The sequence below is a fragment of the Colletotrichum siamense genome (genome assembly GCF_013390195.1).
Source record: "Colletotrichum siamense strain Cg363 chromosome Unknown KSG_Cg363_contig06, whole genome shotgun sequence".
NCBI classification, from domain to species: domain Eukaryota; kingdom Fungi; phylum Ascomycota; class Sordariomycetes; order Glomerellales; family Glomerellaceae; genus Colletotrichum; species Colletotrichum siamense.
The window spans coordinates 3,718,313-3,743,336 of record NW_023501019.1 but is presented as its reverse complement, the minus strand read 5'-3'; the positions used below and the strand labels follow the sequence as shown (position 1 = coordinate 3,743,336).

Here is a 25,024-nt window from a genome sequence, read left to right as displayed (position 1 = left end):
TTTGCCTTTACATGTTGTTTCCTCCTAAGCCTAAGCTGTAGATGTTGTCCAACCATAGGTTCGGGATAGCTTAACATCCATGACTAGCGGCGAGAGACTACTTTTGACCCTTCAACGAGAGACACGGACTTTCTCTGCACAATACGCGTACATCAACGGAGGCGATTAGCCCCAAACTCCTGTCCCGCCCCACCTGTCCCGGATCACCGGACACGGTCGACAAAAAAGCTTATTATAGTTCGTCCATTTTCCTCAGATTCGCGGCGTATCACTATCAGCACGAGCCTGTCAAGTTTCATCTCGGCCAATCCGGAAAGAGATGGGTCAAGTCGAGCATTGCTCTCTCGCTGGCTTGGCCATAGTCTCTAACCCACTAGTCCGCCTCGTCTACTTCATATAGATGAACTGAGCAACTTTAACTACAGAGTCAATCGGGACTGGAGATCTTATGATGCAGCTTGGTTAGTAAACCTTTAAGTTGTTCTGGACAGTCGGACGAACGACCTAGATGTGTATATCTCGCGTGGGGGCCAAGTTCGTCCGCAAGACAAGGGAAAAAAGAGCCTTGAATGTCCCATGTGTTGAGCGGCTCTCTTTTGGTTTTGGGCAGACTCATGTTCTTGGAGTCTCAAATGGATTAGAAGTAAAAGGTTCCAGACTACTGGTTTGCGATGAGCGGGATCAAGCCGTCCGCAGGGGTGGCCAGGCCGCGACTCAGGAACTCGGCGACTAATTCACCTGTTGTCGGAACCTTAATTCTGGGATTCAGTGCTTCCAAATGACTCGGCCGGATCTTGTAGGCTCTGGAAGAACATATTTAGTTCCATGGCTCGCGAGCTTTCAAGCATGTTGTTTGATGATTGCACTTTCGTCGGTCTTATCGAGTTAACATTCACACACTCTCTCTTCGCCCACTTTTCTTCTTTGTACATACCAAGACACTCATTAAATTTACCCAACCTTCATTCACCATGCGTATGCAAATTGCTCTCTCCTTGGTCGCAGCAGCTGCTGTCCAGCTCGTCGCCGCTGGTGACTTCTCAAAGACATGCAACAGCATGTCGTACTTCTCCACCACCCTCAGCGCAAAGTGCACAAACACCGACTACGAGCCCTACGATGAGGATACGGATATCGACCTGACGAGATGTCTCGCCAATGTTGGCGGCCAGGTTGTCGTAAGCTATTTCCCACGACCGAACGCAACCCTCTTGACAGTATCAATGATGCGGAAGTGACTGACAATGTGATTTGCAATCCGCAGTGCCGTCCCGGTAGCCCGTCCTTCAAGTTCTGCGACTGCGGTCTCGCCGGCGACAAGAAGACCTTGAACTGCCGTTGCACCGATTCCACCGGCACCAAGAAGGCATCTTCGTTGAATCTCGGTATGGCTTTACATGGGAAATTTCCCTTCCTGACACAACTGATAGCTTACACAATGATTCAGATACCTGTTTGAGCAACAGCAACGGTAGCCTGAGGTGTTAGATGTTCGACTAGTCGTTGGCGGAAATATGCACAAGGCTGTTCAGCTAAGACAAAACAGTGAACCCTGATTATCAAAGCGAATCAGTTATGCGCATTCACCTCCTAAATTCCGTATTGATGTGATGTTAATGTTTTCTATTCAATCCGATGTCACCCTTTGCGTGTTGAGCTCTCCTAATTTTCGCGCGTCCCACGTTTGTTGTTTGGCTGAGCTTAGCTTCCAAGCGCCCAAAACTGCTTTTCGACACGCACTCTCGCTTCAGCAATGTCAGGATATGGAGTAGTAAATACGCCGAGAGATTGAACGGCGCGCTCAGTAACTGTGATTTGACGTCCAGAGCGACCAGCACAAAATGCCTTTAGTCTATCTACACGCAGAATTATAACGTGGCCATAATCGACTCCTGCTCATGTTCAACGGCAATATCTAAGGCTGTTTGTCCCTTACTATCAGTCAGTGCCAAGGTCTTCTGTGAGCCTTCACTTCTGTGAGCCTTCACTTCTGTGAGCCTTCATCTTTCTTCCAAGATGGTAGTCTCATCTGAACGTTGTCGTGCTTCAATATGCGGTCCAGTCTGCTTGTCATGTTCGTGTGTTACAGTAAGCGAACATACTCGCTCTTTTCCCCTTGCAAGGATGTCAATGATCCATATGTTGTTTCCCAACCGCTGGGATAAGAAGAATAGCATAGTGTTGATCGCCCTCTTCTAGTATATCTGCCACCATGGAAAGAAAGCGCTCAATCATTTCCTCATTTCCCAAGTAGCACGTGTGGGATAAGAGAGAGAGAGAGGGGGGGGGGGGGGGAGGGGGCGGTTGCTGTTTCTGTGTAGTGCATTAATACTGCTCCCGAAGTTCTCTTTGAGACAACGAACAGTTGCAACTGTGCTATGCTCTATGGCCAAGTGGAAAGCACAAACTAGACCATCGTTATCTTCTGCAATTATTGGTAAGATAAGATCTCAGGACATCCTAAGTCGCGCTTCGCGGCCATACCAGCAGGCGACCTTCCGCGCGCCAACGATGGACCAGCCCAAAAGACCCTCAAAGTGGCAAGTCGGAGACGATTCTATTAGTATAAATCCATTACTCCCTGAGTCAACGTGTTCTCAGCCCTGTTAAAGGCGGCCGGATCAAGCCTGACTGGGTCGTAATCAGTTGACCGCAGCCACAGGCTTAGTCCAATCAAAATAGACGTAACATAGCGCATCGCAGAGGCAGAACCCTGAAGGCAATCATCTCGTTGTGCTTGAAGAATTCCAGGAAGATGTTCAGAGCCTCCGGATCACATGCAGCCTGACGTTGCATGCAACATGAAGTATTGCCCAGTATCTAGAGTCCCTTCTCTTTAACCACGCGGTTTGTGAAGGAGACATGTGCAAATTGAGCAGCACCATTGCTATCGGAGCCTTCCGTTGGACTGAACGGTAAGACTTCTACGGGACCGCTCGACAATGCTCCAAGTCTCTCCAAGTTCGATCTCAACTATCAGATTGGGGAAGGTGTCTCTTCAAATGCATCCCTCAGTGCACCTCAGTGAGCTGAGGACGTATTACACGATCAGAAGAAACCTAGCAGAGGCCACTGGTCCCAGAAGAGGCCTAAGAGGTTCTCACAGCTAGAAAGCCCCTTCTCAGCCAGAGGAGGGCTTATGATCAGAGCCGTTCCCAGCCAGACGATCTCTCATAGTCCATAAAATCAAAAGAGCCCTCACAGCTTTTAAAAACCAGAAGGCAGTGGCAAACAGGCGGCAGTTTTGCCCACCGAGGTACCCAGAGGGGTGCCGCAAGTTAGGGGTACCGTTTAAGAGGGTCTGTTGAATTCACGCCCTCAAGGAAACAGCTCTGCTCGTTTCCCACTCGACGAGAGAGCCAGTTACCTTGGGCTATTGATGTGCTCCGTCGGTCGCGTTGAGCCATTACGAAGACACATATATCAATCATATTCTCATGAATACAAGAGGAGCCGTGCTGGGCAATGAGTGATGCAAAATATGTGCATAGCAATCACAGGAGAGAACGAATTTGAGAGTTCGGCAGGGCCCTCGGACATCCAACCCGCTCGTCATAAGCACAGCCACAGTTGCCATCAACATCGTAAGATGCCAAGGAAAACTTCCGTGGCCAAGATCTAATAGTGCCTACTAATTTTCGTCCCGCGCTTGCCACATGAGGGATATTAGCTGGATGCTGGCCATGAGTGTGGAAGTCAGTTCACTAGAAGAAGGCTGGCGATGTATTGTGAGGGGTCAGAAAGGAGACGAAGGAGGCAATCTCCGTAGATCTCCGGATCTGGCCCAATGTAAGTGAAGACCCGAGCACTCCACACGGAGGATTTCGATCCATAGCCGCGCTGATGGCACCCCCGCGTTCATGATAACTATCATAACCGATGACATGTCTGGGCACTCCGGTAGAAGGAATCATGAACTGGCGTAATCTGGGGCACGAATATGATCCGGAATGGGTGACGGGCTCCGGGGGCAAGACAGACCGACCGGCGGGCGTTCGGTGGGCGGGCGGCTGAAGAAGGTGGGCGCCGCTCGTGGGCAAGTCGACCGAACCTACCTTGGGTAGACAAACAAGCTCCCGAAGCGCGCAGACGGTGCGTAAGCCAAGTCCAAACTTCCCCTCGTTTCTCGCTGACGGCGCGACTCATGGGGCGCCTATTCTTTCTCGTAGCGCATGAGCTATTATCGTGAATGTTGCTGTCGGATCTGATGCCAAGCAGGAGGCAACCGTTTTGTCGCGATGTCGACGTGAGAAAGGAAGCCAAGGAAGGAGAAATATGGGTTCGGGGCCTTGGCGTTTCTTGTATTTGAGCTTCAGTTGCTGAGAAAGGCTGGGCAGAGTTGGGGGTCAGTGGGCGAGTATCCAGCGCTTGTAGATCTGATGCAAAGCTGATGCGATTACCCAGAATTCCAATTGTTTGCTGCTGCCATCTAATCTTAGCAACTGTCCTGGGATTTGAGACGGACCCTGAAAATATTTCGGAAACATTGAGAGAGTCCGAGTTGTTTTGTCGCATGCTATTCCCAGCGTTGCACGCAGCACGGACAGCGTATCACAGGCCAGCTGTTCTCCCATGCGCAACCCGGTTCGAAACAAGAGATAACGACCCTGGAGACTGCTAGAGTTGCGCCCTTGAAGGATACACGACAACGTCGCAAACGTACCTCTGTAGATGGCTAGCTCGATGGCCTGGCCAGAAGGCAATGCGGCATCACGAGCGTGTGGCCTTCTAGAAGCGCCTCATGGTCTAGCATGAATTCTAGCGGCCTTTTCGTTGGGATGACAGTGAGACAGCGACCGGGGCTTGCGGCCGGCTTGGGGCGGTCGGCTTGGAGGTGTGAACGCCATGTCTCGGTGGCTGGGAGTCGCTGATATGGCCCGATTGGCTGGGTGCCGCCGCATCTTATCACGACTGATGCAGTGTGGAAGGCAATTGTGAAGCCAGTGGCTGCTTACCAGCACGTGGACGACATCCGGACCTGAGATGAGGCTCACCGCTGTTTAGTCTGAAGTTTTCGGTAGCATTTTGGTGATTTGCGAGTCGACGATCTGGACCTCGGAGTACATGTCCCATCTCGTGTTGATGATGCCTGAATTTGGTAAAATTCAGTAGGCCAAAGGCACGTCGAATGCTAGGGTCGTGCCCGCGGCAGCATGCCGGGCTTGCAAAGGACGCCAACTAGACGGCTGGAAGGGGATCTCGAAACAACCGGGAGATGCGCCTGCAGATGTTTTGGGCGGTCGAAGCAAGGGTCTCTCGTGTGTGGTGTTGAGTGGTGGGTGGTGGTGGAAGTGGGGTGATGCGACGGCGCTGGGAGGTGGACGGCGGCAGGGCCAGGCTGGTGGTGAGGCCGCGAAAAGGACCCGGTTTGGCGAGCAGGATGGACCCGTTCTTCTCCGCAGACTCCAGAGGAAGCAGATTCGGGGTTTGGGGTTGAAGAGGAGACGACGCGTTGGAGAGGCGGGGAGACGGAGATGGGAATGGGGAAACCGTGGAGGAAGATGCGGGCGAACGAGGCGATGTAGTAATGATGGGCGTCCGGTTGCAGAGGCGAGGCCAGGGTGAAGAGCTCGAGGAAAGCAAGTCGACGCGAGGCGAGATTGACGGTAGGCTGGCTGGATGGAGGGATGGTAGCAATTGTTGGTGAACCGTGAGTGGTTCCGTCACCTCGGAGAGACCAAGTGCCGGGCAAGTTGCATCTGCATCTGAGTATTACTGTACATTAGCCCATCAGTTCTAGACGAGAGAATTTGACAATTGGTCAGCTTCGAGGGACTTTTTTCGGTACGACTGACCAGATACCTAGCCATCAGCCATGGATGATGGAGGATCGCGTCTTGGCAAATGTCGAGACGTCGGCGGTGGTCTCCCAAGTGCGGTCAAGTCGAGGACGGGGAGTACGTGGATCGTAGCTTCCGGTAGCCACGCTGACCCAGCATGACTCAAATTCCAGTGGATGAACTGGGCCAGCGGTCCGTGGGACGGACGGGAAGAATGGCGAACGGGGGCTGCCTCGTGGACGCTGACGGGGAAGCGAATGAGTGACGGATGGCGTTTGGATGACAGCGGATTACGGTCCAGTTGGTGGTGGAGGAGAGTGGGCATGGAGGGTCGCAAGAGTACGGGGAAGATGCGCCAGTGGCAGAAAAAGAACCGGAAGATGCCCGAGAGTCGACGACGAAAAGTGGAGACGAGCCGGCGTCGGTGTTGCGCCCGACTGAGAAGGACCCACCGGTTGGCCGGACTTTCCTGCGTTTTCTCACAGTTCGCAGGTATTTTTCCAGCGAGAAGGAACCCAGGGAAGGCAGCAAGCACCGTGACCTGGGGAAAGTGCAGCAGGCAGCCCAGGCAGGGACGGTGCGACGGGCGCGAGACGGTGGTTGGCCAAACGGAGGAAAGCGCCACCAATGGAAGTGTCAGTGGGGGTGGGTCTGGGTTCCGACGGAAGGCACACCAGCGCAGCGAGCTGCACCATTTTCCCACTCTTTTGGTGCCAATTGCGACTTATTCCCAGCGAAATGCACGCACGGCCGTGTCTCACCTGACGAACTCGGGGCCCCAACCCGCCAGCAGGTCACTGGTATCCGTAAACGAGAGGAGACCTAAGGCAAGTGGAAGCTCTGGGGAATTGGGACTGGACTGGACCTGGACCTGGAACTGGGACCGTCTGCTGATGATCCATCGATAATCCATCCACTGACCATTGACATCTGCAACAGTGCGCGAATTTGATGCCCAAAGCAGCACCGTCATTGGCCAAGACCTGCCGACACTCACACTGCTAGTGGCCCTCCACTACCAGAAGGCCACCGCCACGGGCAGCCTAGCTGTTAGCATCAGGCCACAACCAGCGTTAAGCTTAATTCCCCGACATCCTCTGGCCCTCTCTGGTCCTTTCTTTTACGGTGGACACATGGAGCACTAGCGCCGACGACCCCGTTTACCCCGTGGAGGAGGAGGGGGATCGGCTGTCAACTTGTCAAAGCAGTTCGTTTGATCTCGCGAACCGCTCGATTGGAAGCGCGCGAAACGACGCTGCCATTTTTTAACAATGGTTTTTCAACTTCACGCGATGGCTCTCAATCGACGTCGACGTCGTTGAGAGTGCGGCGACTTTGCTCGCAGCGCCGAGCAGCTTGGCGTAACGGGATGGCTTGCCGAGAAAGATACAAGCACTTTCTTGGCAGAGTCGCTGTCCGTCGTGTCTTGGCCTACGTTGGAGGAAGACGCCATCCCTGCACTTTGCTGGCATTCGACGGTGCGCTACGGAGGATTCCTCGGCTTGGGAGGGAGAATGAGGTGACCACTTGAGATGCCACCCACTGCAGCGCACGCCTCTCACCTCCCTCAAGGCACTTGACTCGGCACGGGCAGACAAACGGAATGGACGATGGGGGCGGTAGGCACGAAGCAGCCGCTGCTCTTTCCATTTCGCGCCTCTTGAGCCATCCTTCCAGAAGCTCAAAGGAAGGCACGGAAAGAGGAAGGAAGAGCAGGCGTGATCCCGTTTGGCTGCATCCAATGCTTTCCATGTTCCTTCTCATCTGAATCGTTCCTTCCCTCGTCAACGCAGGATAGAGGCATGTACGTACCGACCCGTGCCTGCCCCTCCATCACCATTGCTCCTGCCATTTGCGCAATGGGCAATAACTGACTGACTGGTCGTCCCCTCCTTCCACCAACTGAAGGATTCTTCGTGATGCAACATGGCCCTCATTTTCCCTCCTCCTCATCCACCTCTCCATCCACCTCTCCACCGGCCAAACTGACCAGACCCAAAAACACAGACGGCCAAGACTTTCCCCTACGACTTTGTGCGGCGCAGACTTTTTTTTTTACGTTTCGACCCTCGACATTGGCTTTTTCTTCTCCCCTGGCGTTTCTTTTCCACCTGGCCCTTATCTCCGTCGTCGCCACGCTACGCTGCTTTGGTCGCCGTCGCCGCGACCCCGTTGCTATTCTCAGCGTCCCAATTGCACCTCTTGGCCTCACCCAACCCCATCCGTTTCTTACACGACTCTTACGCTCGAGATACCATACCGCAACGCAATCCAACCCTCTCTCGACATCGCGATGGCGTCTTCTGTATCAAGACTTCCTACTCTGGGCCTATTCTAGGACGCATTGCCTGCCGCTCTGCACGCAGCCCGAAACCGCCGACGAACACGGCCACGTGTGTTACCTTGTACACCCACGCCGTCATCATGTCTCTCGCCAACGCGGGTTGAGGCCCATCAACCAAAGAAATCGAAAGGAGGTTGCAGCAGATAGGGTGTTTGGACGGCGATTCCTAGTGGACTTTACGCTGCGTTCGATCCCGTCTCGGCTGTCATCGCATCTCACCTTGCCGCAACGGGAGAAGAGTCAGTCATCCTGTGTTACTGCGAACACACACACACAAGTACAGCTGTGCAAAGTGCAAACAAACGGCATGCTGCTAGGACTGTGGTTCGCACTTCAAGCCCTTGGAGTGATCCGCCGGAATGAAGGCCGTCTCCCGCACGCGTGGCATGCCGTAGAGGTATTCTCTCGCGCGCTTCGTATGCAATATCCTGAGCCGGGACGCCACCGTCTCGTCAACCATCATGATCCCTAGCTCCAACACTACCGGCCTCCCTCCCCCTACCTCGTCCCCAGGACCCCTGTCGTGTACCTCCGTCTCCCTCGTGCTTCGACAACGCCAAGGCTTTAAGCTCGCACTAGCAGATGCATCTCGTTCTCCCACACACCTCCAACAGCATCCCCTCACATCCTCCCGGCGCTTCTCCTCACTCCTTTCCCCCCGACCCCGCATCGTCAGCTCCGACCTCCCCACGCATCCACGAAAGACACTGTCTCCCCCATTGGCCAGCCTGTCTGCAGTACTATCACGCTGTACTGCACCGTTCCATCATGGGAGATGATCGCTCTCGAAACCGTGTTCGAGTCGGTGCCATCCCAGTCATCTTGACCCTCAACATTGGGCCTTCTTTGTCTTGTCCCTAGCTTTCCCCTCGAAACCTCTATCCACCATCCCCATGTCTGATGAACTCTTGGCACCGACTCAATGGATGGTCTGGTGATTCGTCGAGGCCCCCAGCCTTTCAAGCAGGGAGCCGGCGAGCATGCCTCAAAGTATATAGAACGATGGTCTGTCCCCCTCATCTCAACTTATTGAACTCAGTCAGCAGTGCCACATCCTCCTCGTCTTTTCTTGTCTCTACAGTCTTCTCTTTCATCCTTCCACGTACACAACAGAAAACACAGACTCGAGCAACAGCTAGACATATCAGCCATGTCCAACGCTGAGCCCGCCGACCCCGTCGCCAAGGGTGTCCTCGCTACGGCCAAGCAGTCCTGGAAGGATCTCTTCGTCTGGAAGCAGCGCACCGTTGTCGTCGCTCCCGATGGCGAGACCACCACAGAATGGGTCAGCCCTGATCCCATCAAGAACCCCATCAGCTTGATGGCCCAGCTTAGCGCTCGCGACTGGCTGTTCTTCATCTGCGGTTTCTGCGCCTGGACCGCCGACGCCTTCGACTTCCACGCCCTGTCTATTCAGACCACCAAGCTGGCCAAGTACTACGACCGATCAAAGACGGACATCACCACCGCCATCACTCTCACCCTCCTCCTGCGATCTGTCGGTGCTGCCGCCTTCGGTCTGGCTGGTGATAAGTGGGGTCGCAAGTGGCCCATGGTCATGAATATGATCATCCTCGGTGTTCTCCAGATCGCCACCATCTACAGCACAACCTTCCAGCAGTTCTTGGCAGTCCGCAGCTTGTTCGGTCTGTTCATGGGAGGTGTCTACGGAAACGCCATTGCTATGGCTCTTGAGCACTGCCCGTAAGTTGAACTTCCCTGATATCCCGAGCATCTCGCTAATAAGCTTGCAGTTCCAACGCTCGTGGTCTCATGTCTGGTATTCTCCAGCAGGGCTACTCCTTCGGCTATGTCCTCGCTGCCTGCGCCAACCTCGGCGTCGGTGGTGGCACTGACACCTGGAAGACCGTCTTCTGGATCGCCGCCGGTATCTCAATCGCCGTCGGTCTCGTTCGCGTCCTCTTCCCCGAGTCCCAACAATTCCTTGAGGCCAAGGCCGCGGGCAAGAAGGATGCCTCTCCTGGCGCCTTCTGGAGAGAGACCAAGAAGATGTTGGCCCAGGAGTGGAAGATGTGCGTCTACTGCATCATCCTCATGACCTGGTTCAACTACTACTCCCACACTTCTCAAGACTCCTACACCACCTTCATGATTGCTCAGAAGGAGATGGCCAACGATGGTGCTTCCCGTGCCTCCATTCTCATGAAGGCTGGTGCTTGCGTCGGCGGTACCATCATCGGTTACCTGTCCCAATTCTTCGGTCGTCGCCGCGCTATCATCGTCTCGGCTCTCATTTCCGCCTGCCTCATTCCCGCCTGGATTCTCCCCATTGGCGAGCGCAGCCTCAGCGCCAGCGGTTTCTTCATGCAGTTCTTCGTCCAGGGTGCCTGGGGTGTCATTCCCATCCACCTGAACGAGCTTTCTCCCCCTGCCTTCCGTTCTTCCTTCCCCGGTATCACCTACCAGCTCGGCAACATGATCTCGTCTCCTTCTGCGCAGATCGTCAACGCCATCGCTGAGAGCACCTTCGTCACCGCACCCTCCGGTGACAAGGTCGAGGCCTACGGTCCCGTCATGGGTATTGCCACGGCCATCATCGCCCTCGGCATTGTCTTCACCACCATGTTCGGTCCCGAGCGCCGCGGCCGCAGCTTCGAGCACGCCGTCGCCGGTGTCCAGGGCGAGTTCGAGGAGAAGAAGGTCATTGACGAGCACGACGAGGAGAAGGGCAGCATCCACGCTGACAACGTCGAGAACGTCCGCAAGGAGGAGGCTTAAGTGTCGCTGCCGGGATCGGCGACTGCAAAGCATGTCAAGATATATACAGCATATGATTTTTGGTTTTTTTGGAAAACGGCAAGGGAAGGCGACAAGGCCTTCGCCGGCTGGATGCCGCACAATACCCCATGGAACAGCGCGATGAAGTCTGAATGATCTATTTGAACGAATATAAAATTGTTTTGATACCACACATTTTCCCATTTCGCACCTCGTGATTGACATAGCTGATGTTGCACAACGCTATTCGAACAAGCTTTCACTGGTCGCGCCGACGCCTTGCCCAGTGCTTGGCATGAAGCTTGGTGATGGTAGCACGAGCACTACGAAGTCTTGACTTTCGGGATCTTAGTCATCGGGCTTCTTGGTGTCTTGGTGGCTCGTCGCGATGCCCACTTTGCCCAGACCTTCAACGCTCTTCTCCACTAGATGCAGGCAACCCCAGTAACCGGCGGTCGGCTACTCGCCGCTGCTCGCCAACTGCGCACGACTCTCATCAACAGTCGGCTTCGCTCGTCTGTTCAACGAAATATTGGCCTTGGCATGCAAACGAAAAATTTTATGGTTTATTAGACCAATTATTTGCAATCATTGGGCACTACCCACATCCCGAGGACGCCCTCTAGCCAAAGTTGACAATATCAAAATTGACCACGCCACGCCTACAGGGGTCATCGGTGTGGCGTTCTCTCATAGATCACGAGACATCAAAATTTGACGTGAACGCTTCTAGACGTTGAATTACTCGTAGAAACATCCTATCGAAGCAAGTCATTGCCTCTGGGAGGCTCTACGGGGGGCTCGAAGCTTATCGACAAAGAAGTCACACCACCAAAACTGAACACATTACCACTCCCGCGATAATCACCTTACTTTCCCCAGAATGGGGCGGCATGGGGAATCTGAGATTATTCAATGTCAAAGTTCCCTTGCCCCGAGATCTCCAATCCGGGGAGGGTTTCTTTCATGTATGGAGAAAACCGCCCTGCATGCATTTCAGCAGGTTTTTCTCTCGATCCCAAGACCACGGATAGACCAGACGAGACGCGTCGAACGCGCGGGTCTCTCCCTCTTGAGATAATACTCGTACGATGGGCGGGACTTGTGATGGGGAACAGGAGGCCTGTTTAAGCGCCCAGGCTCAGGGCTGGCGTTGGCGTTCAAATGTTTTTTCAATGGGTCCGGCCAGGTCCAGTCCACGTCCGCCCCGCCGCCGCCGCCGTGCGGTCTTGCCCCGTATCCGTAATGCAAACCTGCGGGGGCGTTGACCCCCATTGAATCCAGACCGCGCGAAAAAAAAAAAAAAAAAAAAGTCCTGTGCTGTGGAGGGGAGTGCGGAGGAGGAGGGTGCGCGGGGAGAAGACCGCGCTCTTGGTATTTCATCGTGGGGTAAGCAGAAACCTGATGTGAAAAAGGGACGTTCGGACAGAGACCGAACCCGAGGGCTTGGGACTTGGCGATATTTTAATTTGTGGTTCTTGCTCCTCCTCGTCGTACAGGATTGTTTGTCTGTTTCTCATGTTGGCGAAATTTTTTCTTTGCTTGCCTAGTTTGGATATGGACGGCGCAGGGGAGGCGGTGTCGTGAGGAGATTTGGGGTTTGGTGTGGGCCGCGCAGCTGCGAGGAAGATGCCTTCCTTCACGGAATGTTATGAATTTCAGGGGTCTGGGGAGCAGAGATTTGGAGTGCGGCCTTGTGGTCCGTAAACATGTTCTCCGTGCGAGAAGGCATCGTGGGGATCAAATGGTTACCTTGGTAGCAGCCACGATGCCGCTGAAGTCGACTTGACAGAGACCCCAAGTCATCTATCATTTGGACAAGTCTGTTCTAAATGGGCCATGTGTGCTGTGCCTTGCACTGGTGTTTTGGTCAGGGTCTTTATGCAGGATGCACGATGCCCACCATCCCCCGCCCCTTGTCCAGGTAAGTAGGTAGCTCCGATGGGACGCGGCTGGCTGGCTCCCATGCAACGGGATGGAATGGCGGGAATGCGGTAGGCAGAGTCGCATCCGATGAAATCCCTTCCGGCGGATGGTGTGTGTCTTGACCCTGAAGCCGCTTCCGAGCTCGGGTGTGTGATTCGCTGCCGCCCCGGTGGTCTGACTAGGTCAAAAGGTCTGCCAAACTTGGGAAGTGATGGTCACAGTCATGACAGTGACGGCGTTGCAGGACTGCGGATGATCATAGTGATTTCAAGTGCTGTCATGTTAAGTAGGTACATAGCTGCTGTATGTTGACTCTCAACTACGTATCTTACAACACTCCCAAGACTACTTGATAGATGCTCTATGTTGGACTCTTTACAGGACTGGGATGGTGTTTCTTTTCAGAGCATCGCGATGGAAGCCAAATATTCAGATCCATGTGTTTGAAGATTCCTGCACTGTCTTGTCTTTCCACTGCTGGAAAATCATCTACTGCAGACCACACAAAGTAAACCCCACCGTACTACAATCATCCTAGCAGGCAGCAAGACAGGAGATTCCTAATTGCATTTCCGAAGTGTCCCAACCCGTTTCATGTCCGTCCGTACTCCCCTACATCTCATTCTCAGCTCCCGAAAGAGTAGACGTGTCCATCCAACGAGCACAGGAGTCGTAAACTCCCGTTGCGGTCTCGAGAAGCAGGCCGATGTAGATTCCGCTCAAGCCCCAGAATATGCGGTGGAGGTCGCATCTCCAGCCTGTCGACGCCGCCGAGTAGAAAGTGCTGATGCCAAATCCCATGATCGCAGCAGAGATGTAATTGTAAGCTCGATCACCCATCCTTCTTTTAGCCTTAAGTGCAGTGAGACCCAGTAAGGCAAAGTGTTCCATCACTAGAGATAGAATCAGGAGTAGAGTAAAATCTCGCAGGCCTTCAACGGGCACGCAGCTTTGGTGGCCATACACCGTGGCTCCAATGAAAAGCCAGAACACAAACGAGGCTGTCAAGAGGCTCATCTGTGAGCCGGGCCCATTGGTCTTGCGTGAAGCATTGGCAGCTGACATGGTATTTCGTGGAAAGACGTGGCTTTTGTTTTCGGTAGACAGCTGAAAAGGTGTAGCAGAGAAGATGCCCGAGCGAACAGTGCTATGATAAGACGGCGAGCCAAAAATGCCGGTGTGTGTGTGTGTGTGTGTGTGTGTGTTGTAAGAAGGTGGGTTTCTCATGGATAGAGTTATCCAACTTTATCTAGAAGCCGGGCAGGCATTAGCTGCTATTGCGAACCGGTCCAAGAGTCTTCAGGAAGATTTCAGCAACTCTTTACGAGGGGTTTAAGTATTAGTAGACAAAAGAACCGGTTCAGAGAGAGTCAAGCTTGGTTGTCTATAAAGCGAACCAACAGGATGCTTGGCAGGCGGGTATTGGGTTGTCTAGTGAGCAAGATGAAACAGCCGGCATTTGTCAAGATGATTTGATAGAAAGCCGCAGAAGAGACATAGCACGATTCCAGTCCTTCACGAAGGCCATGAAAGAAACTCACAAGACAAAGACCTGGATCCTTTCCTGGTCTTGATCTCAAATGAGCTGAAGAAATCCACTGAAGATACTGAGCAAGGAAAATGATGGATGCACTGAAGTCAAAAGCTTGAAGCAGCGATTATGCGCAAAGAACATAAAACCTTTCAGAACATGATGCATTATAGGCCGCCATACTCAAGGCTGGAGTGATGAGAACAAGGCTTTTGCTATCCGGGCGGGTAGGATAATGGAATAGTAGTATCGACAGTTCTGAAAATCAAGAATCAATACCAATGACGACGATGACGATACTAAAACGAAGACAATAGCGACGATCAAAAGACAAACACAGCGACACCAAAGCCAATAATTACACTTACATAGTCACTACATTTTATACCTACCTGCTGGGAGTTATGAGTAACAGTCCGTCCGGACAGCCAAATCTTAGGAAAATTGCTGTTGCTGTTTGATCTCACTCCAACTATAGGTTGCGGGCCCTGCAAACAGCCCGGAATACTGGCTTCTGCTACAACTCTCACAGAAGGTTTGCGATCAACCTCAACTCGATGTGCGGCCACATAAGACCATTCCGGTTACGCATGTTCGTGCCGAGTCACAGCAATTTCCTCGAGCTCTATGAATGGTATGGCGATTCCGACCACCAATCCACTGAAGAGCAAAGCAGGAGTACCGACTGAGACGACATGGCGCGTCTTTGCAGCTGAACTGTCAACACTCGTTGTGTCTTCCCGGGAAATTTGAGGTTGTTCAGCTCGTAAGATTGCATAGATTGGGCGGTAGGGTATCTTGCGTGGCCCTGAACAGTGCCCGCGCGTAAATGAAAATTTCAGGAGAGGCATCGGACGTCCCGATCCATCTGTATGATCATCTCATGATGCATGATGACCTTTCAAATTGCAGTTTATACGGAAGCTCTTTTGTCAGAGCCCGAATGATACGTGCGAGGTTGAAAATTCTCTGAATGCCTCATCAGGATAGAGGGCCTTCCAGGAGCCTCGCAAGAAACGTCTGAAATCGCGGAAGCACTGACCGTGCTGCGGCAGCCGCCAAAGTAGCTCGGATCAGTCTATGAGCTTGACAGTCTTTGCTGAGATGTAGGTCCTAATGGGATGCTAACGTCTGAAGTTGGAATTATTGGTGGCCTTGTTTTATTGGAGATGCTAACCCCTAAGCCGAACACCGGATTGGCTGAGATTTGCGGCATAGCCCACTAAGGATATGACCGAGGGGTAGCATTGAGTGAGCAAATGATCTCATCAAGAGCTTCCCGACGCTAATATGGCGTTCGAGTAGCAGAAATAAGCTTATGGGGTAGCCATCGGCCTGCAAGTATTGATGTCCAACATGCAGCGGGGACTGATGGGAGTTTATGCCGGTGGGATTCTATCATATCAAGAGAGGGCAAATAAAACATATCCCTGGTAGTAGAGAAAATGATCAACTCGAGGCGTGTTATGACCCTTAATCTCGACTGCCGTAGGACCGCTTGGCTGAAAGCCCCCTCCCAGAGATGATGGGCATCTGTTGGCTCATTCGGCAGTCGTTCAACTGCCAAGAAGTCGAGGGCACTCACAACCAAGCCCAATATCACTAATCGTGTGGTATTATCCAGATGTCTTGGCCCATGCTACAATGTTTTCCCATCTAACGGGATGGTAGCACGGGCTATCTTTAGGGGGTGATGCATACACGAACACGCGCGGGCAACGAGTCGAGACCAGATATCTAAGTTGTTTTATCTTCCAACCACAGATCGATCCGAAGGGTTAGGTGAATACGGAGTATTACTATCTAAGAACAAGCTTTAATGCTGTCAGCTGCCGATGCCTGACTTTATTCAGAACCTTGACCGAACTGGAAGACAACGTTGCATCGCCCGCTAGGTCATTGCCTCGACTAATTAAAGCGGTATAGCCGTCTTAACCCCTATGATGTAATCGTCCTCCTCGGTCCCTTCTAGAGCTCATATGTCCGGCCGCTAGAAGCTTTCCATTGTTACGACCGAGAAGGATCCGAACGGCTCGCTTCGAACCCGACCCGGCCGAGTAGTTCTCACCTTATCAAGCTCTTTTGAGATAATGAGCAGTAGTAATTGTTGACAAGTGCCGCGCAACGGCGTGCTTATTAGTCTCGCAAAGGCCCCATCTCGCGGAGTTTAGAAGTGCACTGCGGTCGGTGGCATGCGACGCTAACGATGCACGGAAGCGGGATACCGCAGTAGGTCTTAGATCGAGGCGTAAGCGGCCAATCCCGAGGTATCTGCGAACCACCGGCCCGCTGCGCCCATCAAAAGGACGTGAATCAATGTCATCACACACCCCTTAGCTCCCCAGCCTCGAGGCTTAAATTGTTATGCATGAATAATCAGGTTCCTAATGCAGGGTTGTACAGGACAAATTGTTCAGACGAGGAAACAGCGAACGGACCAATTCTTCAAGAGACGTCTGGGTGACTTCACCTCCCCCCAACTCAGAACTGCCGCGTTCGGCAATAGGGGGCTGGTGCAACGTGGGGTGTTCCCGTCATCAGACGGACAACCAAGACGCCACCTGATTCCACCTTATTTTTAACCTTTAGCCCATCAGCTCTATCCCCGTAGAGGGCTGAATATGTAGGACGGGGCGAAGGGGAGACTCAAAGACAGTAACCATGCCGAAAGCTCCGCAAAACCTCCAGAAAGGCGGTGATTATGGACACTGGTCAATTGCGCTATTTTGCAGGCTTTCACGGGGTTGTGAGTAATCCATGGTGTCTCACTGGTTTGTGTGATTTGACCGAGGACCTTTCGTAGTACATCCACTTCGCGTACATCGCCAGTGCCGACACAACCGGACGTGGGTCCTCTTCTTGACCGTCTCAACGCTCGCGAAGGGCGAATAACGCGTCATCGCAGAGACCACACGTGCGCCCAAGCTTCTAGACCTGGACTATTCAGGACATATTACTTTGCTTTTTTGGCACGCGGAGGTCCCGTGTCACCCACATCTAGCCGTCCCGTTGCGGGCAAGACGGAGTCTCTAGCTGCACCCTGATAAACTTCATCCCGGCTGATGACATGGACTAATTGAGGGGTGGTAAGAGGGGGTTTAATCGGAGAACGGCATTGACGAACGGGAGGCTGTCTTGGCCTTCACCGTTGTTGACGGGATGAAGGTTCGTCTGGTTCAAGTCGTGAGTATAAGAAGTCATCGGTCTCCAAGGTGTCAGAGGTCCAACTTCATCATCCAGTTCCAACTCACCGAGGAGCAAGACACCCAATCGCCAGTCTTGAAATTATTGAGCCGCTAGCGTTCGTTGTTTTCAATCAGATTCAAGCATCATGATCAGCCACGCAGCTTTCCTTCTGGGGCTTCTTGGGGCTTTGCCCATGGGATATGCGGTCCCCATGCCTCAGTAAGTTTCCCCATCGCCGTTAATCCGTCTCTACCTCGACTAACAACCTCAGAATGGGCGATTATGGAGAAAACGACGGGCCGGTGGGAGGAATCAGCCCGCCCATTCCCACAGTCACAAGCCCTACCGGAAACTTGAGGGGCGATTCGAGCCTTCTCGGAGGCAATGCCCCGCGGCCCGACCCAGACCAGTCCGACTCGGCAGTCGTCAACGACGTCCAGCTCGTCCCGGGCCAGAAGGCAGACGGCAAACTCGGCCTGTATCTCAACTTCGATGGCGTCGACGTCCCGCAACCCATCCGCGGGGAACTAGGATCCCCGGATCCCGGCCCAAGTACGTAGCATCCCCGGCGGCTCCGGCGGGGTTGATGATCTGCACCTAGCCCGTAACGAGTCGACGGCCAGCCCCCCGCTAACCATCGATTGCGCAGGAACGTATGCGTACGAAAAGCTTAACCCCGATCTGTTCGCCCCGCCCGGCACCGACAAGGGCGACGTCAAGAACGCCATGTGGCCCCTGGGTCTCTCGCATAACCGGCTCGGCAGCCAAGACGGAGCCGGCTGGGCGCGTCAGCAGAATTCTGATGTGCTCCCGGTCGCGTCGGCGATGGCCGGTGTGGACATGAAGCTGCAGCCCAACGCTTACCGTGAGCTGCACTGGCACACGTCAGCTGAGTGGGCTCTTGTCCTCAAGGGATGCTGCCGCATTGCCGCCATGAATGAGGATGGCAAGAGTATCGTGGACGATATCTGCGCCGGTATGATGAAGACCTTTTCACTAGTAACATTGGGCATTCACTGATCATGAGCAGGTGATGTTTGGTTCTTCCCTGCCGGCGTGCCCCACAGCATTCAAGCCTTCGACCAGGGTGTTGAGTTCCTTCTGGTCTTCGACCAAGGCGACTTCAGCGAAGAGAACACCTTCTTGATGACCGAGTTGATGCTGAGAAATCCCATCTCCGTTCTCTCCAAGAACCTGAAAGCAGATGTCTCCGAGTTCGCCAACATCCCTAAGGATCAGCTCTACGTAAGTCGCAGTATTGCTCGCTACAAACCATGCAGGAACTAACGACATGCAGATTTTCAATGGAACCCCCCCACCTAAGGATATCCAAGAGCAGAACCAGACCTCCTCTGCTGGTGCTCTCACCGGTGACGAGTCCTACACCTACCACTGGTCGCAACAGAAGCCTTTCGAGGTCCCCGGTGGCTCCGTCAAGATCCTCGACCCTCTCACCTTCCCCATCGCGGAGAACTTCTCTGCTGCTCTGGTTGTTGTCCAGCCTGGCGCCATGCGCGAGATCCACTGGCACACCACTAGCGATGAGTGGAACTACTTCCTTCAGGGTTCCGGCCGCATCACCGTCTTCCAGGCCCCTGAAGCTTCCCGCACCTTTGACTTCACTGCTGGCGACGTTGGATACGTGAAGGTCGGCGACAGTCACTACATCGAGAACACCGGTACCGAGGACGTCATCTTCCTTGAAGTCCTCCAGGCCACACGATTCACGGACATCAGCGTTGCTCAGTGGTTGGCCCTGACGCCCAAGCAGGTCGTCAAGGATACTCTTGGCTTCTCGGATGCTCTCATCGACTCATTCCCGAAGGAGAAGGAGTACATCAAGGTCGGCCCGACCAACATGACGGCAGTGGCCAGCAGTGGTAAGAACTTCAAGGCTTAGTTTAGCGAATGGTATCAATTGCTTCTTACCTGATTACCGCACGCATCTCTGTTGCTGTTACTTTCGCGACGATCTGTTAGAATTCCATACCCATTTCAAGAGAATTTGAATTTGCAGGCTTCAAACATGATGTGCTTTATGTGAATTTGGTTGCGCTGAGGTTACGGCTAAAGATAACTAAGGTGGCCTTTGCCTAATTGATGTTTTGCTCTATGTACTGATTCTCAAGCTTCGGAATTATGCCACTCTTACAAAATACCAGGTCAACTCTTCCATCACTTCCGCCATGTTTCGCCGGCTTCCCGTGGGATACGTGGTCTCCAAATATCCCAGACGGGTCAGAAGCCTTTGCTCGCTGGTTGACTCCTTGGCCACATCTTCCTCGTACATGGTGATTTCTGTCTCCCCCTTCATTTGCTTGAACACCAAGCCAACGTCGATGTGCTTGTCGAGCTTCCAGTAATCGGCGTCATAATGATACCAAACCATGTAGAGCACATTGACCGACTGGCCAACTGGGAACTCCTCGGCACAGTCAGGTCGAAAGTCGTGCACCTCTTCGTCTGAGAACCGGCCAAGCTTGTCCAGTGCGATAGTGTACTTGGTCTCTCCGTTAATACCTGGAGTTGCTGTGACAACCCCTTTCCTCAAATCGCCCTTCATCTCGAGAGTATGATAACGTCGAGCCATCCATGCAGCGAAAGGGAGCGGCTGGTCGAACGCGGTGCCCATTCCCATCTTGATTTCAGGTTTGATCATAAGACTACCCCGCATCGGCAGACGGCGGTACATGTCGTTGACAACGATGCCATTGCGTGTCGAGGCCCACGACCATGTCGGTACCAGCCAAGGCTTCTGTCGCTCCCCCGACGGACCCTTCGGATCTACGTACCATAGCATCTCTGTCTCGAAGAAGTGGTAGAAAAGACCAAAAGATGACCGGAGATGTGTCCATCTTTGGGCCACGGTGGTGATACCGTTGATAGCGAGGAACTTGTCCGAGCTGTAGCTTAGAGATAGCGAGGAGTAGTTGGAGAGAAACTGCCACCAGGTTTTGAGAAAAGGATAATACACGTCTCGGGGTCGGCTGAGATCAGTTGCCACGACCATGTAATCCCCAAACGGATCTGTTCCGTCGTCATTTGGGCCGTCCGGGTGCACACGATACAACTTAGATGGCCCCTTGCCTTCGAGAAAAACCGAAAGATTTGCAGCATGCCCAGGCAGACCTCCTCGGTAAGCTGGATAGCCATCGCTGTCGTAGGCTTCGTCGTCGAACTCAGAGCCTTGGTGATTCTGACCGGCATCCGCGAAGTGAGTTGTGGTGATTTCCATTCCGTGGGTTTCGTCATCAGATGTATCCTCGGCTTCTTCATGGCTGCCTTCATGATCATCGTCTTCAACCGCATCTTCGCTACTGTCAACGTCGATATCATCTCCCTCTTGGTTCGCTCCCTCGAGTTCATCATCTTCCGCATCTCCTTCACTCTCTTCTTCGTCCTCCACATCTTCCCATGCATTCTCCTCCTTGGGGATAGGACGCGGCAAGCGGAAGTCTCTGAAGAAGGCAAAAATATCCTTGGGATGGGTCGGGGCTTCGTTCGTACCTGGTGCTCGTCGAGCCACCAAGCTTGGTTCCGCAAAGGAAGCATCGCATTCGCGGCATTCCCATGACAGAGAGTCCTCAGAGAATATGAGAGATCGGGGTGAAATCATCCGCTCTTGACACACCCAAGCCCTAGAATCCAAAATACCAGCGCTCTTGAGCTCCGAGTTCTGTATGCTGAGACCGGCCTCACTGTCAAGGCCATCCATCGCAACAATTGTACAGGTTGCATTGTCGTAGATGATAGCCATTCGTCTTGCTTCAGCCTTCCAGTCATCTTTGTCATCTTGGATGATGCATAGTGAATCGATCCAGATGTACGGGAATCCCATGCCGCGCGCAACGTAAATTGCCTCGCGGAAGGTCGGAGGAAGGCTTGACGTGCACATGCCTTTCTCAACCATGTCGCCCAAATTTGCTTTCAGCGTGCAGCACGTTTCTTTCAATCCCCATCGGTGACTGAGAGCGACATACTTCGTATCTGGGCTGAGCGACTCGGAAAGTGACAGTCGAACAATGTCTTCCTCCTCACTTGACGGGCTCAGGGGGAACGAAAGGAGTCGAGTTGCAACTAAGCCCTCGCCCTCAAGATCTGAGATTAGGAGGGAGTTATCTGTGCAGAACACAGTACTGTGCCTGGCTGCTTTGCTGCACGACGCGTGATTTGCGGTGCACTCTTCCAGCCATTTCCTGCCTTGTGATATAAATGGCTGTAGCAGTTGCTTGGTCGAGGGAGTTGTGACCGACATTATCAAAGATGGAGTCCGAAAGACGAGGATTGCAAGATACCGAATGAGAATCTATGGTGTTGAATGCGACCGAAGGGATAACGGATCGTGAAGTCGAAGGGCCTGCCTGTTGGAGTTTTATTGAATCCACTGTTCGCCAGTTATTGCCTTTCAGCACAGCTGGGCTGATGGGCAAACTCCATCTGCAAGTTAACGGCGCTAAACATTGATCTAAGCCTTCGGGTGCAGGCAGCGAGATTCTGCCTGCATGAGCGCGTTGGGCTTGCTGACGGGCTGACTTTGGAGGCTGACTGCAAGTGCTTGCTGGCGCTAACCAACAGCCAACTTAGCGCTTAACGTGATTGAATTGCCTCAAGATGCAACACGATGCATGGTTTAACACTTGCATAAATGCCGCTGGTTGTTCTCCCCCCCTTCTTTGATCGCCATCATTGGAGATGTCAAGTCTTGTATTTAGCGAATCTAAGAAGTATGCTAGGTCCTTTTCCACTGGTGTGGCTACTTGGACGTTAGACATCAACAGCCATATGATTCCCTTTCCAAGTCTTGCATGTGCTCGTAGCTCAGTACGTCCCCGCAGTAGTACCCTCCAGACGGAGACCGGATTCTGTCTTCAAACAACAAAGGTGTTGCCTTTTTAAGATCCTCATGAAACGTCCCTCCTAGCTTCTCGATGAGCCGGCATCGCTCCTCCATATCCCTCGCATTTTTGATCCGACCGACCCCGGCCTGCGCCGCAGCAGCTGGCTTCGCCTGCAACACCCACACGCCTCCAGCAGCGGGGTACCCTGCAATCAAAACATCCTCGTGGTATGATTTATCGCCCTCAAACGCTTCGTGAACTGCGAATGCTTCGTCATTTTTCCAGCACTCCGCACCCAGCATGCGCATGCGCTCGCAGTGAGCATCCTCTAACATCCGGTCGATGGGTCGTGGCGTTGGTTCAAGCCGGTCAAGCTGGAGGAACGCAAGTTCCACCGCGTCGCAATTGCGGAGAACGAGGATCCCGCCGTCGGCGAGAAGACCGACGACCTTTGCGCCTGGATCACGACCAAAGGTCTGCTTGTAATGAATGTAATACCGATCCAAATACGGGTATGCATCGGCGAATTCGTCTGGTTGCGGCTCTTCTTCTGCGGTTTCATTCATTTCTGTGCGACAAGTATCACAACAGAGAGGTGGTCGTGGAGTTTCGGTTGGGTCTAGGCGTTGATAAGGGTCTAAGTATTGATAAAAGAGGTCTTTGTATTGATGATATATGTGACCAGGCATGAGGAGATACACAGCTATTGGGGCTGCGATAAATACGGATACAATGGCAGTCAACATATCTGCTGTGTTGTGCGATGGGAGGAAATAATCGCCGTTGGTTGTTGCCTACCGATATGTTCGCATTGAAAAGTCGGTCGGAAAGCTGGAGCCTGGTGACAACGTATTGGAACCCCTGGTAGCCAAGACACCGACCCATCTTCCAACGAATGCTGGCAGTGTATCTCCAAGGGTGATCAACCAAACCAAAAGTCCGACATCTGCTCAATCATGAAGATGTAGCTGGCAATTCGTGAAGCTCATCGCTTTGTAAGAATGTCAGATCAATAATAATGCCAAAGAGAAGGGAGCACACAGCTTCTGAAAATTTGAAATTCGTCATTCATTCTACCAGTATCTAACGTTCTGGGTGGTATTGATGAGACCGTCATGAAATAAATCATGTCCAGTCTTAGGAGAAAGATGTCGAATCGCAAAGCCAGCCAATTAGTTGGGATAGTCCTTTAGAAGAATACCATAACCCTCAAAAAGAGATGGTCCTCCGGCAGTGACGGCATAAGTATCAGTGCTACCGACGTGTACGCCGTAAAGGTAGCGGTCTCCGTTCTCGTTGATCCAGAAGGGGCCACCAGACTGGCCCCCAGCAGAGTCGGTGTCGGTGACAACCGGAGATCCTCTATCACAACCAGTCGCAGCTGAAGCGGTGATGCCCTCCTGGCGATAGGGGCGTTGTCCACCCTTGTCGCCCGGGTAGCCGTAGTGAAAGAACATCGCGCGGTTCAGCTGAGTATCTGGGTTCACCACTTTGAGCCCTAGCCAGCCGTTGGCCGTTCCAGCCTTCTCCCCGAGAACGAAGATAGCCCAGTCGTAAGCATTGGCGCACCAGCCAGTCTGGCCGTAGTCGGGGCGGAAAACGACGGTAACATCGTAGCCTCCGTACGGCTCGCCTTGGTCGTAGGCTGGCTGGAAGCGGGCAGACACACCTTCGCCTGGGATGCAGTGTCGGGCAGTCACCACATGACGAGACCCGATGAGTGCACCACTGCAAAAGACTCCATTGGAATGCTGGATTCGTCCCATGGCGCGATAAGGGTAGTTCTTGTCGGTCCAAAGGACTCTGTTGTCTACCCCGATGATCGAGCGCTTGGATGCGGGCTCATTAGGCCCAGTGAAAGACGGGGGGAAGTCGTTGATGTTGCTATCTGGAACCCCGGTGATGTTGAGAGTACGGACTTCTGGGACAATGGCAGAAACCCTGTTCTCTCGGAGGGAGGAGTCAAAGTTTGGGTCATACCCGATGAGAGGCTTGAACTCGCTCGGGTCTGGGAGCTTGAGGTCCTCAGAGGTTGGTGCACCGAAGACGCCGGCACCGAGGACCAAGGCCGCAATGGCTGTAGACTTGCTGGGAGAAATCATGATGTCCTTGTCCGGTGAAACAATGGGAGGAGAAGAATTTGCAAGAAAGCCAAGTCTGCTCTGGGCTTTTCCATTCCACGGGGTGATGGATGCCGCCGTTCATTTATAATTTGTTTCGACATTGGGAAGCCATCGTTCGCTGACGTCTCCAGTCTCAATTCTGTTTGTCGTAAAGGTCAAGCTGGTGCCTGGAGATGCATTACCCTGTTGTCGCTTCAACACCTCGGATCCTTTAATGGAACCTGAACCTGCCGACAAGAAAGAAAACAGTAAGCGCCAAGCCTGTAACCCGTCGGCCTCGCAAGCCTAGTAGGGAGTCCAGACCACGACAAGTTCAAAAGTCGAATGAAGACAGTAAAAGTGAGTGGGCATGGCGGCCAAAAGGGGAAGGTAAGTGTCCGAGTCCAAAGAGCCCATTGGCCCTGTCGGAAACGTGAAGCTCTTAACAGCTGAGTGAGTCTTAGGTTGCCTTGCAGGAGAAGGAAGAGGCACGTTCATGTGCATCTCAGGAGAGCCTTATTAAATACTTGCGTGCTTAGACGCCATTGGTTGGGTCGCTCTCCTGACTGGGACTCTTT

General features: G+C 53.1%; 6 protein-coding genes across 6 annotated transcripts; 3 read left to right on the top strand and 3 right to left on the bottom strand.

Moving 5' to 3' along the window:
- Positions 1 to 971: 971 nt before the first annotated feature.
- CGCS363_v009978 (uncharacterized protein) lies at positions 972 to 1,488 on the top strand (the record flags this gene model as incomplete). Its single annotated transcript, XM_036641827.1, has 3 exons — positions 972 to 1,178; positions 1,265 to 1,385; positions 1,448 to 1,488. The coding sequence occupies 3 exons, from the start codon at positions 972 to 974 to the stop codon at positions 1,486 to 1,488; spliced, it is 369 nt and encodes a 122-aa protein (XP_036493698.1).
- A 7,786-nt stretch (positions 1,489 to 9,274) lies between these two features.
- CGCS363_v009977 (Carboxylic acid transporter protein-like protein) lies at positions 9,275 to 10,863 on the top strand (the record flags this gene model as incomplete). Its single annotated transcript, XM_036641826.1, has 2 exons — positions 9,275 to 9,828; positions 9,879 to 10,863. The coding sequence occupies 2 exons, from the start codon at positions 9,275 to 9,277 to the stop codon at positions 10,861 to 10,863; spliced, it is 1,539 nt and encodes a 512-aa protein (XP_036492770.1).
- A 6,788-nt stretch (positions 10,864 to 17,651) lies between these two features.
- oxdD (Oxalate decarboxylase OxdD) lies at positions 17,652 to 19,406 on the top strand (the record flags this gene model as incomplete). The annotated part of the gene is made up of 5 exons (XM_036641825.1): positions 17,652 to 17,725; positions 17,778 to 18,058; positions 18,156 to 18,482; positions 18,537 to 18,751; positions 18,804 to 19,406. The coding sequence occupies 5 exons, from the start codon at positions 17,652 to 17,654 to the stop codon at positions 19,404 to 19,406; spliced, it is 1,500 nt and encodes a 499-aa protein (XP_036492771.1).
- Positions 19,407 to 19,643: 237 nt separating this feature from the next.
- On the bottom strand, positions 19,644 to 21,416 carry CGCS363_v009975 (uncharacterized protein; the record flags this gene model as incomplete). Its single annotated transcript, XM_036641824.1, has 1 exon — positions 19,644 to 21,416. One exon carries the CDS (start codon positions 21,414 to 21,416, stop codon positions 19,644 to 19,646), a length of 1,773 nt encoding a protein of 590 aa, XP_036492768.1.
- Positions 21,417 to 22,277: 861 nt separating this feature from the next.
- On the bottom strand, positions 22,278 to 22,910 carry CGCS363_v009974 (uncharacterized protein; the record flags this gene model as incomplete). Its single annotated transcript, XM_036641823.1, has 1 exon — positions 22,278 to 22,910. The coding sequence occupies one exon, from the start codon at positions 22,908 to 22,910 to the stop codon at positions 22,278 to 22,280; it is 633 nt and encodes a 210-aa protein (XP_036492769.1).
- Positions 22,911 to 23,516: 606 nt separating this feature from the next.
- On the bottom strand, positions 23,517 to 24,446 carry blaSE-0 (Glutamyl endopeptidase; the record flags this gene model as incomplete). The annotated part of the gene is made up of 1 exon (XM_036641822.1): positions 23,517 to 24,446. One exon carries the CDS (start codon positions 24,444 to 24,446, stop codon positions 23,517 to 23,519), a length of 930 nt encoding a protein of 309 aa, XP_036493695.1.
- Between the last annotated feature and the right edge of the window lie 578 nt (positions 24,447 to 25,024).